Source organism: Bufo gargarizans, chromosome 3 (assembly GCF_014858855.1).
Source record: "Bufo gargarizans isolate SCDJY-AF-19 chromosome 3, ASM1485885v1, whole genome shotgun sequence".
Taxonomy (NCBI): domain Eukaryota; kingdom Metazoa; phylum Chordata; class Amphibia; order Anura; family Bufonidae; genus Bufo; species Bufo gargarizans.
In genome coordinates, this window is record NC_058082.1 from 284,930,305 (window position 1) to 284,947,658 (window position 17,354).

Genomic DNA, 17,354 nt, shown 5'->3' on the forward strand with positions numbered 1-17,354 from the left:
TTGAAGAAGAAAACCTATTTTTTGCAAATTAAATAGATATTGGTATGTGTATATTGCTGTGTACTCACTAGTAAAAGATGAGGCTGTGCAACCAGACATGGTCATTACCTTCCAAAGGTGACTGTCTATCCTTAAAGGCATTCTCCGGGCTCCTAAAATTGACCTATCCTCAGGATAAGGCCGAATGCACACGGCCGTGAGCGGTCCGTGGAACCGCGGCCTGGATTCCTGCTGAGTGCAGGAGCGCACGGCGTCATGGGTTGCTATGATGCCGTGCGCTCCCTGCTGCCGCCGCAGTACAGTAATACACTTGTATAGATCATACCAGTGTATTACTGTACTGTGGCGGCAGCAGGGAGCGCACGGCGTCATAGCAACCTGCACTCAGCAGGAATCCAGGCCGCGGTTCCACGGACCGCTCACGGCCGTGTGCATTCGGCCTAAGTCAGCAATATCTCATCTGTGGGGGTCTGTCACCCACACCAATCAACTGTTCCCTTCTGCCACTAGCACTTTGAACAGGGCTAAAAGCTCAGCTCTGTACAATGACTGTGCAAGGTTACCATTGACTTTAATGGGAGCTGAGATGCAGTACCCCGACACGGCCCCTACACTTTGAACTGAACTGTGTTTCTGGCTCTGTTCATAGTGCTAGTTCTAGAGATGAAGGCAGCAGGGTACAGCTGATGGATGAGGGTGCCAGGTGTTGGGCCCTCATCTATCAGATTCTGATGACCTCTCCTGAGGATCAATATCAGGAGCCCAGAAAACCCCTTTAACAAGTACCTCCCCCTAGTCGCCTGTGTGCTCCATTAGAGAGACCTTGCCAGCAGAGCTTTTAAGAGTTGGAATGTAAAACCCAGTATACAGTGTAGAAGTATAAGAGGATAGACTGACATGAGAAATAGTATTCATCTATGAAAGGCTGGCTTGTGTACTGGCACATTTAGATCTTCAGGATGGAGTCATATACCTGGTACACATAATTACACACCTCTGGAGCGCGGCACTTCAGGGAAAGCTGCAGAAGGAACAAGAAACAAAAGTTTAAAAGGGAGTGTCTCATGTAATTAATTGTAGTTTCATTAATAAGATATGCATCTTCAGAAGCAAGCAGCGGTTATTTGACTGGCAGAATCCCGGCAATAATGTCGAAAACAGGCCGGATCCCAGACGGGTTCCAGTCTAGTCAATAGGCTCCAGCGGGGAAGATAGTATCCGGCTACGCTGGATACGATGAACTCTGGCAAGCTGATTATGTACTGGAACAGCCTACAAGAACAGTTTAGCGCTAGCGTGAAACTAGCCTAAGCCTAATAATAAGTGCCACTTTTGGTCTGCACAGATCACATTACTGCAGTTACCTGCTTATCTGTCCTTCCAATCATGCCTGTAATTATATCATTTCTGTGTATAGATAAGACGAGATCCACCATTCACAATAGGTGATTGTCAGAGCTTACCTATTCTTTCCTTGTACAATGACCTCTGCACTGGTCACACCCCATAGATATCAACAAGGTCAGCTCCAGACTATTGCGTCTATGGCCCATGTGGTTACCATAAAGCAGTTTTCTCAATTCTTTATAAAGAACAGCCCAGACAGGATATACCCCCCCCCCCCCCATTATAATCATGTTTATGAAATAGAATAAAAGGTCTGCAATCAGAAAATAAGGATGTGTTGCTATACAGTGAAAAAGAATGTGTTGCTATACAGCGGGAATTTGTTTTTCGTTACAAAAACAAAAAAACTCGCTGGGTTTCGCCATAGTGATGACACAAACTTCCTTACTTCCTTTATTGTCTGTTTTTGTATGTGTGCCTTATGGCTGAAAAAATGTTTAGGAACTGTACTGCATCTTCCCCCAGAAATTAAAGAGGAACACAGAGCCTTTATCTATGCCGTGTTCCTATCCTCCTTATCTTTACACCCTTCTCCAGTTTACACAGTAAAGCTAAAAAGTTAGTTGTAGAAAACAGTATCAGCCTAACAGCTCTGCTCTAGTGGTCAGAGTGAAAACTGAATAAATAACTAAACAAATCAGACAAAAAAAAAAAAGAAAAGAAAAAAAAAAATTAAAAAAAATGTGATTTAAATATTTCTCATTCAAGAGAACAAAGAAGAAGAACCAATTCATTGCATGTTCGAACCTCTGTAAGTCACATGTATAGTACTGTATATACCATGGAAGACAATAAAGCATAAGTGGTGTACTAAACTAACTAGATGATAAAGATGGTCACTAACAATTTCACTAGAAAGCATATACTCCAGACTGTACTATCAGTATCAGTATAAAAGTGTTAATTAAGAGACTGTTCCTGCTAGTGAGGAAGGTCTTGAAGTAATCAAGCAGGGCTTGTGGGTCACCACTGCTATCCTGCAGGCAGGGTTTACAGCAGCCCCTTCTCTACAGAGAGTTCGGGCCGGCTGTGCAATGTGCTGCCAGGCTTTACAACCTTTTCCATTGATAAAATAAAGGCTCCTGTAAATACTGCCTGCACTCAATTGACAGTGCTTGCAGGAAAGACCGGGCCTGATAATGTGATCACTAAACCATTCCTGCGCCTTTCTAACATTATAATAGGAAAATGCTGATAATGCCATTGCCTATTACTGCTTTATAATTAAATAGGCTCAAACCTGGAGCTTCATTAATAAGGTAACAGAATTATATTCACTGCTAACAATTATACTTAAATACAGTGACATACTTCGAATGGAGGCAGGCCACGCAGCTGCTATCGGCCCGCGGAGAAGGGGGGCCCGCAGTGAACCAAAGGCCCTGTCTCCTAATTACATTCAATACAGGCTCCTGTCCTGTTCCAGTCTAGAATCTCTATCATCAGTGAAGAAAGCTAAAGGACCAGTGATCATGTCATCATCGGTCCTGCACCATCTAGTACAGGAACTGCACAGAGAGTGGTGTAGATCCCAGATTAGAAAGATGCATCTGCCAGGACCTGTAATTACATCATCGGCCGTGCACCATCTAGTACAGGAACTGCACAGAGAGTGGTGTAGATCCCAGATTAGAAAGGTGCATCTGCCAGGACCTGTAATTACATCATCGGCCGTGCACCATCTAGTACAGGAACTGCACAGAGAGTGGTGTAGATCCCAGGTTAGAAAGGTGCATCTGCCAGGACCTGTAATTACATCATCGGCCCTGCACCATCTAGTACAGGAACTGCACAGAGAGTGGTGTAGATCCCAGGTTAGAAAGGTGCATCTACCAGGACGTGCGATTACACCATCGGTCCTGCACCATCTAGTACAGGAACTGCACAGAGAGTGGTGTAGATCCCAGGTTAGAAAGGTGCATCTGCCAGGACCTGTAATTACATCATCGGCCCTGCACCATCTAGTACAGGAACTGCACAGAGAGTGGTGTAGATCCCAGGTTAGAAAGGTGCATCTACCAGGACGTGCGATTACACCATCGGTCCTGCACCATCTAGTACAGGAACTGCAGAGAGTGGTGTAGATCCCAAGTTAGAAAGATGCATCTGCCAGGACCTGCGATTACACCATCGGTCCTGCACCATCTAGTACAGGAACTGCACAGAGAGTGGTGTAGATCCCAAATTAGAAAGATGCATCTGCCAGGACCTGCGATTACACCATCGGTCCTGCACCATCTAGTACAGGAACTGCACAGAGAGTGGTGTAGATCCCAGGTTAGAAAGGTGCATCTGCCAGGACCTGCGATTACACCATCGGTCCTACACCATCTAGTACAGGAACTGCACAGAGAGTGGTGTAGATCTCAGGTTAGAAAGGTGCATCTACCAGGACCTGTGATGATATCATTACAGGTCCTTCAACCCCTAACAGCATGGAAAATAACTGCGCTATAAACTCTCCATAGGGACTGGAATGGAGTGGTAAGAGGAAGTTCTCCCCTTTTCTCTTTATTTGCCGCCCCCCGTTCCCTGTTTTTACTCATATCTCACTCATAACTGCAGACAGTTACAACCACCACTACCTCATACAGTGACCATAATGTATACCTAACCACAAATATCTGTACACACTGCATCTATTATACCTCATACCTATCACATTAGTACACTGCTGTATATATATATATATATATATATATATATATACACACACACACACACACATACACGCACAGCATATATTATACAGTATAACAGATGCAGTGGGTACAGGTTTACAGTATATCCAGCAGTGTAATGATATGCAAGGTATAACAGATGTGTGTACAGGTATGTAGTATATACAGCAGTGTACTGATATGTGAGGTACAAGGTGTATTAGATGCAGTATGTACAGGTATGTAGTATATACAGCAGTCTGCTGATATGTGAGGTCGAAGGTGTAATAGATGCAGTGGCTACAGATATGTAATATATACAGTACAGACCAAAAGTTTGGACACACCTTCTCATTCAAAGAGTTTTCTTTATTTTGAGGACTATGAAAATTCTAGATTCACACTGAAGGCATCAAAACTATGATCTAACACATGTGGAATTATATACATAACAAAAAAGTGTGAAACAACTGAAAATATGTCATATTCTAGGTTCTTCAAAGTAGCCACCTTTTGCTTTGATTACTGCTTTGCACACTCTTGGCGTTCTCTTTGAAGAACCTAGAATATGACATATTTTCAGTTGTTTCACACTTTTTTGTTATGTATATAATTCCACATGTGTTAGATCATAGTTTTGATGCCTTCAGTGTGAATCTAGAATTTTCATAGTCCTCAAAATAAAGAAAACTCTTTGAATGAGAAGGTGTGTCCAAACTTTTGGTCTGTACTGTACAGCAGTGTAATGGTATGTGCAGTATCAGGTATAATTGATGCAGTGTGTAAAGATATAATCAGTACACTGCTGTATATACTATATATCTATACACACTGCATCTATTATACCTTGTACATCACATATCAGTACACTGCTGTATATACTATAGATCTGTACACACTGCATTTATTATACCTTGTACCTCATATCAGCACACACTGCTGTATATACTATATATCTGCACACCCTGTATCTATTATACCTTGTACCTCACATATCAGTACACTGCTGTATATACTATATATCTGTACACACTGCTGTATATACTTTATATCTGCACACACTGTATCTATTATACCTTGTACCTCATATCAGCACACTGCTGTATATACTATATATCTGTACACACTATGCTGTATATACTATATATCTGCACACACTGTATTATACCTTGTACCTCACATAGCACACTGCTGTATATACTATATATCTGTACACACTGTATCTATTATACCTTGTACCTCACATATCAGCACACTGCTGTATATACTAAATATCTGTACACACTGTTGTATATACTATATATCTGTACACACTGTATCTATTATACCTTGTACCTCACATATCAGCACACTGCTGTATATACTATATATCTGTACACACTGTTGTATATAATATATATCTGTACACACTATTATACCTTGTACCTCACATATCAGTACACTGTTGTATATACTATATATCTATTACATCTCTTATTATATGACCGTCTGCAACATATGACCTGTGATGTCACTCCTCCTTTTAACCCACTCCAGTCTACCTTCTACCAGAAGGCTCTCTTCCCCCAACTCCAGTCTCACTGCTCCTGTCCTGCAAGTCCCAGAGCTGAGACATTTAAATGGGGACAATACTGCTGCCAGTTGGGAACGGGTTGGGGGTATTTTATACTTCATGGTGGTATTTATTTGGCGCTGTCAGGGATATATTTTGTGTACTGCAGTGTTGTATTTAGATGGTGAAGTTAAAGGGACACTGACAGGCCTTCTGAGCATAATTAGCTCTTTATATGCCCCCCCCTAGGTCTTATAATAAGTTCCCAATTCATATAAGTATTATCCCTGTGCGCATCGTAAAACGTTAAAAATAATCTTTATAATCGCCTGTCCTTTCTGCCCAAGGGGCGTTCTTTGTGCCGCATTTGTGCCCAGCCGCGTCCCAACTGCTGGATCCTTAGACACGCCCATCTCATTAGTATTCACTTCGCTGGGCGGTATTTTCCAGTCCCCGACATTCGGAGATCCTGCGCATGAGCCCGACACCCTCGCTCACCGGGATCACATTGCACCAAGTGAATACTAATGAGATGGGCGTGTCTAAGGATCCGGCAGTTGGGACGCGGCTGGGCACAAATGTGGCACAAAGAACGCCCCTCGGGCAGAAAGGACAGGTGATTATAAAGATTATTTTTAACGTTTTATAATGCGCACAGGGATAATACTTATATGAATTGGGAACTTATTATAAGACCTAGGGGGGCATATAAAGAGCTAATTATGCTCAGAAGGCCTGTCAGTGTCGCTTTAAGGTAATTTGTCAATGCACGCTGGTATCGGATGCTGCTCAGAGGTATTTTGAGCTGCATGGTGGCATCAGACGCTGCTCAGAGGTATTTTGAGCTTTATAATGGTATGTGTTGCTGTTGGGGAGGATAACGGACAGTATGTCCCCGACCACGTGATTAGGCATTTTTGTGTTCCACTTTTATTTCCTTTCTTGTATTGATGGTTTACATAGAAGCATGGCCAAGTAAAGCAAACTGACCTCCGCAGTCTGCATTGTGCCCCTTTATTTTTATGCAATATCATATGTGGGCTGTTGGGGTTTGTGTGCCAGGGCTGTTTTGTAATCACAGTCTGGCCCTGATGGCACACTACATAACAAGCAGCAGCATACACAGTTCATTGAGCAAGGGGAGGGGCCAGGGGTCGCATTTACATTCCTGTTATAGGGCCCAGTGATTTCTATGCACGCCCCTGCTTAAATAGGACCTGTAACCTCTGCTGCCATGTGAGTTTTAGCAGGCTTTTGCGTGGTGTGCAATGACCATTCTGGAGCACCTTTTGATATAGCTCTATGGTGTGCCATTCCTTTATTATTCCTATTAGAAGTTTTTGACTGAAATACCAGCAGTCTTTGATAAAAGTAAAACTGGATATTACCTGTTGGGGGTGTGCACCTGCACAGTCTGACACTGGCAGCACTGATTGGATAGTGTTAGACTGTGCGGGGACGCACCCTCCCCCTCCCCCCTCAAATGGTAACACTCAGTTGAAGCTTTATTGGAGAATGCTGGCAATTCTTTCATAAACGTCTAGCTGGAATAATAGAGGAATGAGACAACACAGAGTTATATGAAAATCTCTACAATTGTTATTTCATGGGGAATGCAAAACAGACATATCAGGAGAGGTGACAGGTCCTCTATAAGTTGGACCCTCGCCAATCAGCTGTTTGAAGAGAACACGAGCGCTTGAAGTGAATGGGACCCAGTTGCAATGACCCCTGCTCACTGCTTTCATGTTGACAAAGAGGGGGGTAAACAGTGGCAAGCATCCATTGCTCGCACAAGCGCTGCATTCTCTTCAAACAGCCGATCAGTGGGCGTGCTGGGAGTTGAACGCCCCACCGTTCTGATAATGATGACCCGAGGATAGGTCATCAATACAGGAAAACAGGACAATCCCTTTGAACACACTATAAGGCTACTTGCACATGAAAGTGTAATTTATGCAGATCTCTCTACTTTCCTCACCAATTCCACATCGGATGGGCCCCATGCACACGACCGTAAGCATTTTGCGTTCCGCAAACCGCAGATCTGAAAAATACGGATGTGTTCTATGTGCATGCCGCATTTTGTTGCGGACCCATTGACTTCAATGGGTCCGTGGTCCACTTTTACGGACAAGGCCTATCTCTTGCAGAACGGACATATGGATGCGGAGAGCACGCGGAAATATACTTGTCAATACCTAATCAGGCATATTATTATACTTACTGTGTAATTAGGGTTGCCAGGCTGGATCCGCAGCTCTGCCAAGATCCAGATGCCATTGGTAAGTTTCAGGGACTGGTACAACATGTCCTGGCCTTCCACGTTCCTCTTTGCAATAGTGTAAACACTGTTATTCTGAAGCTTGCTGGAAACGGCGTCTAAGGAAGGAAAACGTAATTGGTTTTTCAGCTATACAATAAAGATATGTCTTTACAGCGCACATGCACTGTATAAAGGAGCACAGTGAACAATGTCATTCCAAACTGAAGCAGATGCCAATGATTCATCTTTGGAACACTATAAAAAAAATAAAAAAAAACGTGCTAAGCAGCTACCAAAAAGGTACATCACTATGACAAGATTGTACTACAATAATAAAAAAGGATAAAACAGGAAAGCACTAAAGAAATAAATCCAAGCAATCACCAAGATTCAACAGCATAAAATATTCCATACAAAACAACTTCCACTAGTTTCGCAAAGTTGAAAATAACTGAATTCCATCATTGAAAATGGGTTTTAAATGGCTGTATGAGGATTTTATGAGGTTTTAGTAATAGAATACAATTTGTTCTAATTTTGGATCTGGCTGTATATACTGTTGTGTGGATACATATGAATACGTCAAGTTCACGTCTGCTAGTCACAATCATCTTTAAAGGGGTTGTTTTACAAGGAGAACGACCGCTGATCTAGCTTCTGAAACCAGTGGTAAGTTGCGGCCAGCTATACATTGCCACTGCAGTGGCCATAGTATAAGATGAAAGCCATTCAAGTGAATGCCCTTCATGTAATATAAGTCGGCCACAGCAGCTGATAGTGGACGTCTTCAAGTGAAAGCTGTTCAATTGCCCCTTTAAAGGGCATCTGTCACCAGATTTAAGAGAATTAATCCACCGCTCAGACTGACAGGTCAGGCAGTAAAAACATATTCATGCCTGGCCCTGAAGTCTCGTGGGAGTGCATTCGGCGCATGCGCTGTACAGGAATGGCGCATGGTGGAGATAGATGCTCTTTGAACAGTAGTATCGTCTTGCTAACAATTGTCTACTGTTTCCAGGCTTCTGTAATGACAACTGTCATCCCTGACCTACCTATCACTAGATGTGAAAAGTCTCTACAAAGCATGAACCGACAGTATTATTAGACTATTTTTTTAGTATAGCTCTTGGGGGTACTGGTTCTCATTTAAAAGTTACATGTCCCACAGCAACAAAAAAAAAAAAGGAGGAAAATTAGCCCTCCTCCAGTAGTAGTAGAAAACAGTCTTAGTGAGAGACACATTTTCACTTAAAGGACACATTTTCAGCAATATTATTATAGCACTGTGCTTATTTTGGGTGAAAAAGCATTTTCCCCATTGGTCTGTAATAAAAACGTTTAACCGCTCTTCTTCCACGGCCTTCTGACTTTCAATAGGACTGTATACTGGTCTTTCTGCTTCTCAATAAAGTCTGTCAGAGAAATGCTCAATCTGTATCCTCATCTCATCACTCCTGACAGCTCATAAAGGTTTCTATTAGTCTGATCACAATTTAGCTTAACCCCTCAGTGACCACCTATACGTGTTTTTACGGCGGTCACTAAGGGGCCTTGGGCTAGAGCGCCGCCTTTTTTACAGCGGCACTTCAGCCCAAGTTAGCGATAAAATCAAGCGCTGTAGCTCCGTGCCGCATCTACCGGAGGTAGCTGAGGGCTCAGGGCAGTGATCAGAAACTGTGACAAGCGGTCTCTGATCACGTGATTGCCGTGATACACTTTATCATGGGGATCACAGAAAATGCCGGCAGCGGAGCTGCCAGCACTAAACTTTCTCCCTCCTCTCATGTAAGAGAGGAGGGAGAAAGTCTCCGATGCAGCGATCGGGTCCCCCAGCGCTTCTGACCCTAAGCTGGGTCCCGATCCTCACCCTCCACTCCCCCTTACCCTCAAGAAAGATGGCGCTCACTGCTGCTCTCAGTAAGGTCTCTCTCCTCAGCAGAGGAGAGAGAAGTTAAAATTATGCCCCGATCGGGGCAATATGGCCACCAGATGTGTTAAATAAAGTTATTAGGCCCCCCACACACACACACATCTAAATGAAAAATAAAAAGTAAAGTGCAGCCAAAATAAAGTAAAGATGTGGAAGTATATTTCTGATAAAAATATTGAATAGTATTTATGTATGTATGTGAAATATTGCAGTTGAGAATAGGAAAATGAGCCAATTTTCATAAATTTTCACTTTTTTAATAAAGATACGCATATTTTATCGGTAAGTAAGTAAAGTACAATATGTGACGAGAAAACAATGTCATAATTACTTTGATGTGCAAAATCGTTACAAAGTTATCCTAAGCTAAAATGACATGTCAGATTTCCAAAATTTGGCTTGGTCATTAAGGCCCAAACAGTCTTGGTTACTAGGGGGTTAAAAAGGACCTGACATCTGTTTTAGTAACTACTTGCATCGCCCATGTTATAACAATTCTGTGAAGCATCTATTCTTATGACTCAATGTTGTGCCGTTCATCTATTATTCCTGCTAGAAGTCTATGACTGGCCAGCAGTCTGTAATAACATTCCATCTGTACGTTACCAGATGGATGTGTGTGCCTGCTCAGTCAACCACTGGCAGCACCGATTGATTAATGTCACTGTGCAGAGACATACCCCAAAACTGGCAAATCATTCATAAACTTCTAGTAGGAAGAATAAAGAAATGACACAATGTAGTCATAAGAATAGATGTCAAAGAATTATTGAGCTGTCAGGAAAGTAGAGATCAGGGCAACAAGATCCAGCGAACAAAGCAGCTCTCTGATGGATTTCAGTGAACAGCAGAAAGAACAGTCTGAAGAGGCAGTAAGAAATAAAGGTTATAGAAGACAAATGGTTGAAAGTGTTTAACAGAGACCAATGAGAAGAATATTTTTAGCCCCAAATAAGCACAATGCAATAATAAAACAAAGAACTGCCAACAAACGTGTCAAGCATTTCTTAAATGGGCTTCCAGGATTTTAAAAATCGATGGCCTATCAATGGGATAGACCATAAATATCTCGTCGGCAGCAGTCTGCCACCCCACGGCCCCACCAACCAGCTGGTGCAGAGTAGCTCTGAAACTGCACAGCCCCGTCCATCTCTTACTGGTTGGAGGTGGTTACTGTGGTGCAGTTCCCAGTGAGGTGAATGAGAGAAGCGCTGCAGTTACCAGCTCCATCCACTACACAAGAGGCCGTTCTGAGCAACTCAGAGACAGATGAATAATGGGGGCCCTTTAATGAACCTTCTAAAAAACAGAATGCACTATACCGTTTTACTATATCTCTATACAAGTTGGAGAAAGCACTGTAGATGAATGCATGCTACTAATATTGGGCACCGGATGCATTATAATAATGCAATTAGGGGCGGACTGGGAACTTAAAGTGGAAAAAAAACTAAAATGGCCCTAATATTGTAGGTGGGCCCAAATTGACAGGGCAACACAAGTAGATGAGGCCAATACAAGTTGGGAGGGTCAACAATACCACAATGCAGCACAAAATACCTCCCCAGAAGCTAACCCTCTGTGCTGGCCATTAATAGCTGTCACATTCTGTCCCCCCTCACCAATTAACATATGGAGCAGGGGGCTTAAGAGTTGAGATGTGGGCCACAGCACCAAGCTAGCCCTATTTTTACATGCTGCATGGACTTCCTCTGCATGCCCCCAGTAATACGTACCTAGCCAGCGGCAGTGAGGAGGGCTCGGGTGACTCTGTGGGGCAATACAATACACTTTACTGATCCTGAGGGACATTTCAGTATTAGCTGCCATAACCTGGCCTATTTAAGCACCTCACCACTGGTGGTACAGAGGGCCTCTGATACATCTCTATACTATTCTATGGAAGAATGGGTACAGTATTTCCAAAAATGCAAGAAATCATAAGCCATTTTCCACACATGGTCGAACTCTCCTCCTTTATCCTCTGTCTTGTATGCCTGCATTATGGACAAAATGTACAGTAGGGAACCTCATGTTCTTTGTGAAAAATTTGGTTTAGCAACCATCACTGGAAAAATAAGACGTGTAGACTGTTTATTAAAAAAAAAAAAATTATATGGTAGATTTTTAGATTTAGAAGATGGCTGGAGGGAAAGGGGACAAGCAGGAGGTTGCATCTCATCCAGAGCTCCTCTGGAATAGAACATAAAAAGGAGGAGAAACTAAAGCTCTCTTTGGGATCTCTAAAGACGCGAGCGTACTGGCCGGCTACGTTGTGAACGATGACCCACTTAACAATACACAAATATCAGATGTGGACTGGACGCAGCATTTGTGTGAGAGAAGATCCAGCCATGCGGAAGTCAGCTTGATTCAGAAAGACATTGAAATCCATGTATAAGTGAATATATTACAAAGCGCATACACAGTAAAAGGCGTTCATAAGTAACTGCCCCCGAACACAGGCACAAAGTCAATGTTAGCCATCTGTTAGACTAAATAGAGCTGCCTTTCTATTTCTGAACATATGGCCTATGCCTAAGGCCACCATAACCTTACTCTTCTAGTCAGATATAGAAATCTGCAATGCCACTGGCGCAGGTTGGCGTTGTGTTTTCTTTCACTTAAAGAGTAATTTCTAAGGAGTCATTAACCAGACCATGTCATACTCCTGCTGCCGGCCAAGAGGCGCCACCAGTCACAGAGATTGTCCCTGTAAAGGACAAGTCATTGTGTGTGTGCCAGAGTCCCTTTGTTCTGCGGCCTCTCGCAGTGCTGCAGAGAATTTCCCAGGAGCCCACGGGTTAATAACTCTTCTCAGATATAATGCCAGTAGATTGTCACATGACCTGGGCTATTTTTAGCTGGCATCGCGCACTCTCTCAGAGCGGAGCCGCTGAACTGGAATCGGCTCCGAAGCTTTCTCAAACGCTCTCTACTCTTCACCGTGTCACAGGGGAGACGGCGCTGACTGAACGCACATGTGAGGACGCAGGGACAAGAGATATAGGTGAAAACATGGACGTAGGGAGCTACTAAGGGGTACAGGCGACAAGAAGGCAAATATGGTTCTGATCCGGAAACTAAAAATACATTAATACCTGTTGTCATACTACAGACCAAGAGGAAGAAACACGCGGTCATCTAGATCACAGTACATACTGTACAAAATAAGAATAACCAATTCTGCCTTTATGGGCAAAAGCTCAATCATGCGATAATGTAAAACATTAGCACCTAGCTAATGTAAATCATCTAATTCATGTATTCATTCATATAGTGCTAGCGTACTCTGCTGCGCTGTACAGCAATGGTTATTACATCAAGCCCTCTACCCACTGGGGCTTACAATCTAAATTCCAAACTAACACATCTGGATGTTTTTGGGAGTGAGAGGAAAATCCATGTGAAAATATACAAACGGATTTCAAGATTTCTGCTGATTTCACATCTTGATGTGAACACAAATATCTCTGCTCCCCGACAGCAAGCGGAGAGCGTAAAAACTGTACAGTACTGTATGTATGGATACATAAAGTATATCAGAAAGCCCTAACCAGAAAGGGACTACGACAGACTGTCTGCATCCTTGTTGGCCACTTCTTGGTCAGTGTTAGGGTCCATTCGCGGATCCACAAAACACGGACAGCGGCAATGTGCGTTCCGCATTTCGCGGACTGCACATTGCCGGCACTATTAGAATATGCCTATTGTTCTATTTTTTTCGGGAACGGAAATGTGGACCCGGAAGTGCTCTTGGCAGACGCTCCCTCACTCAGCAGAGATGGAGAAGTAGAGTTGAAGCACAGCAGGGAAGGGAGATCTGCCGTCTGCTCAGTGTATAAATGAAAGCAACATGTGGTAAGAGGACCCCTTTGTGCTGCAGGAGATTAACCCTTTAGGGGGAGGGCTCTGGTTACTGACACTTTTGGGGGGCTATTGTTACTGGCTAGTGAGGGCAGGCGGGATTAGCCTCAGGGTGAGGGCCATGGCGGCCATCTTAACTGAATAGTGAAATTGCAGTTTTATGCAGACTGGTTGCTAAGGGCTGAATCTTATTAAATATGGGGTAAGTCAATCTAATAGTAACTGATTCTGGAATATCATGTTATTAGTAACTACATATATGAAAATTGAAATTAGTGTCCAAATGTGACAGTTATCCTTTAAGAATGCTATTATTTTCTCTTATAACCATGTTATAAGGGAAAATAATAAAATATACACAACACCTAACCCAAACCCGAACTTCAGTGAAGAAGTACGGGTTCGGGTCTGGGTACCACAGTCAGTTTTTTATCACGCGCGTGCAAAACGCATTGCACCCGCGCGATAAAAACTGAACATCGGAACGCAATCGCAGTCAAAACTGACTGCAATTGTGTACGTACTCGCACGATTTTCCATGATTGCAGAAGCAGCGCATCCGGACACACTTGTCTGCCTCTTTCACACGAGCGTGATGGATTTGGTTCGGATACGTTCAGGGAAACTCGCATTTTGCAAGCAAGTTCAGTCAGTTTTTTCTGCAATTGCATTCAGTTTTTTCTGCGCGAGTGCAATGCGTTTTGATGCGTTTTTTTTTCACGCGTGTGATAAACTGAAGGTTTACAAACATCTCCTAGCAATCATCAGTGAAAAACGTATTGCATCCGGACTTGCTTGATGATGCAATGCGTTTTTTACTGAAGGCCCATTCACTTCTATGGGGCCAGGGCTCAGTGAAAAAGGCAGAATATAGAACATGCTGCGTTTTTCCCGCAACGCAGAACTGATGCGTGAAAAAAAATGCTCACATACACAGACCAACTGAAATGAATGGTTCAGGATTCAGTGCGGGTGCTATGCGTTCACGTCACGGACTGCACTTGCGTGGAAAACTTACTCGCGTGAAAGGGGCCTAAAGGTAAATTCTCACTCCCAATAACTGCTCAGTGTAAAGTTAAATGTATGTTCACAATAACTGTCGAGTGTAAAGGTAAATGCTTGTTCCTGATAACTGCTCAGTGTAAAGGTAAATGCTTGTTCCTAATAATTACCCAATGCAAAGGTAAATTCTCGCTCCTGAAAACTGCCCAGCGTAAAGGTAAATGCTTGTTCCTGATAACTGCCCAGCGTAAAGGTAAATGCTTGTTCCTGATAACTGCCCAGTGTAAAGGTAAATGCTTGTTCCTGATAACTGCCCAGTCAATGGTAAATGCTTGTTCCTGATAACTGCCTGGCTCCGGAAACAAGCAAACGCCCATTGTCGCGCGTTCCCGGAAGTCTATGTGTGGGAACGCGCGACATTACACCCCAAAGGAGATCCTGTACTTCTTGGGGCGTAGGGCGTTTGACAGCGCGTTCGTACGCGCTGTAAAACGCTCAGGTGAGAACCATGCCCATAGGGAATCATTGGTTCTTCCCTGTTGAGTGTTTTACAGCGCGTTCCTACGAGCTGCAAAACGCTCAGGTGTGAACCCAGCCTAAAGGTGGATGCTTGTTAACAATAACTGCCCAGTGTAAAGGTAAATGCTTGTTCCTGATAGCTGCTCAGTGCAATTGTAAATGCTTGTTCCTGATAACTGCCCAGTGTAATGATAAATGCTTGTTCCTGATAACTGCCCAGTGTAAAGGTAAATGCTTGTTCCTGATAACTGCCCAGTGTAAAGGTAAATGCTTGTTCCTGATAACTGCCCAGTGTAAAGGTAAATGCTTGTTCCTGATAACTGCCCAGTGTAAAGGTAAATGCTTGTTCCTGATAACTGCCCAGTGTAAAGGTAAATGCTTGTTCCTGATAACTGCCCAGTGTAAAGGTAAATGCTTGTTCCTGATAACTACCCAGTGTAATGATAAATGCTTGTTCCTGATAACTGCCCAGTGTAAAGGTAAATGCTTGTTCCTGATAACTGCCCAGTGTAAAGGTAAATGCTTGTTCCTGATAACTGCCCAGTGTAAAGGTAAATGCTTGTTCCTGATAACTGCCCAGTGTAAAGGTAAATGCTTGTTCCTGATAACTGCCCAGTGTAAAGGTAAATGCTTGTTCCTGATAACTACCCAGTGTAATGATAAATGCTTGTTCCTGATAACTGCCCAGTGTAAAGGTAAATGCTTGTTCCTGATAACTGCCCAGTGTAAAGGTAAATGCTTGTTCCTGATAACTGCCCAGTGTAAAGGTAAATGCTTGTTCCTGATAACTGCCCAGTGTAAAGGTAAATGCTTGTTCCTGATAACTGCCCAGTGTAAAGGTAAATGCTTGTTCCTGATAACTCCCCAGTGTAATGATAAATGCTTGTTCCTGATAACTGCCCAGTCAATGGTAAATGCTTGTTCCTGATAACTGCCCAGTGTAATGATAAATGCTTGTTCCTGATAACTGCCCAGTGTAATGATAAATGCTTGTTCCTGATAACTGCCTAGTGTAATGGTAAATGCTCGCTCCTGATAACTGTCCAGTGTAAAGGAAAATGCTCGCTCCCAATAACAGCCCAGTGTAAAGGTGGAAGCTCATTCAGGATAAATGCCCAGAGTAAATGTGACGCCATTCATCAAGTAAAAGCAGCACTGATGCAGAAACCTAAATTGTTGTTTCTGGGTCACAGAGTGTTCAGTGTAAACAGTGATATGCTACCCAGGAACAATGGTTCTCTATGGGGAGGAGCGATCACAGCTAAAATTCCTTGTCCCCATACAGTGGAGGCGATTGCTGCATGTAAATGCAGCTCTCACAACTATCGGGAATAAACGGATTGTTGAAGATAATTACTGTCAAACAGTCTTGCAGAAACCCTGCAGAAAGCAAAGGTGTTACTCTCCTAAGCTGATCCATCTTCTGCTGGAGATCGACTCAAGGGGTGAGGCCTAGCAATGAAGTGGGACTCAATCTTTTAGTCCTAATACACAAAGGACGCCACAGGGGGCCACAGTTGTCTTTCAGCTTTTCACACGAGTGTGACAGGAGTGTGTGGGGGGGGGGGGGGGGCATGGATGACCCCCTGGGACACTAAGAGAAGATTTTAACTGTAATATAAGACAACATTTTACAAAGGCAAATGAGATAAAGTAAAAAAAAATGCTGTTTTACGTGTACTTTCTATGTTTAGTATTCCTTTAAAGGGGTATTCCGGTTGTTTGAAGTTATCCCTATCCACAGTATATTAGATTGGTGGGGTCTCAGCTGTAGGTCCCCCACTGATCTAATAGTTATCAGCTTGTAACCTCCAGAATACTCTTTCAATTTGGCATATGTAGGGCGTCTTAATCTACCTTACCCATTGGATTGCAGGGTGGTTGTAGCCATGGCTACAAGCAGTTTATAATGTAATTAAAAAAATGAATCAAGTCAGCATAGGAGGCAATATGGGCAATAATACATTAGTGTCTTGTATTAACTTTCTCTACATGATAAATGCTATTTACTGAAGTGAACCCCTTTAATCCATTTATTATTAAATGCTAGCTTACCCACTGACTTGGAATACAATATTCAGGTTTGAAGGTTTGTTTTATTTCTAGAACTGTATAGCAGAATAAGTAACTCTGACATTCAGGGGCAATAGG

The 17,354-nt window shown here is 43.0% G+C and overlaps 1 protein-coding gene across 1 annotated transcript in view; it reads right to left on the minus strand.

Moving 5' to 3' along the window:
- Nucleotides 1–337: 337 nt before the first annotated feature.
- Nucleotides 338–17,354, minus strand: part of LOC122932006 (AP-1 complex subunit beta-1) — a 114,588-nt gene continuing 97,571 nt past the window's right edge. The window contains exons 21-22 of the mRNA XM_044286146.1: nucleotides 7,847–8,001; nucleotides 338–1,021 (exon numbers count right to left, since the gene is read on the minus strand). Of these exons, the coding sequence (XP_044142081.1) occupies nucleotides 947–1,021; nucleotides 7,847–8,001 (230 nt within the window). The 3' untranslated portion in view covers nucleotides 338–946. The remainder of the gene's footprint in view (nucleotides 1,022–7,846; nucleotides 8,002–17,354) is intronic.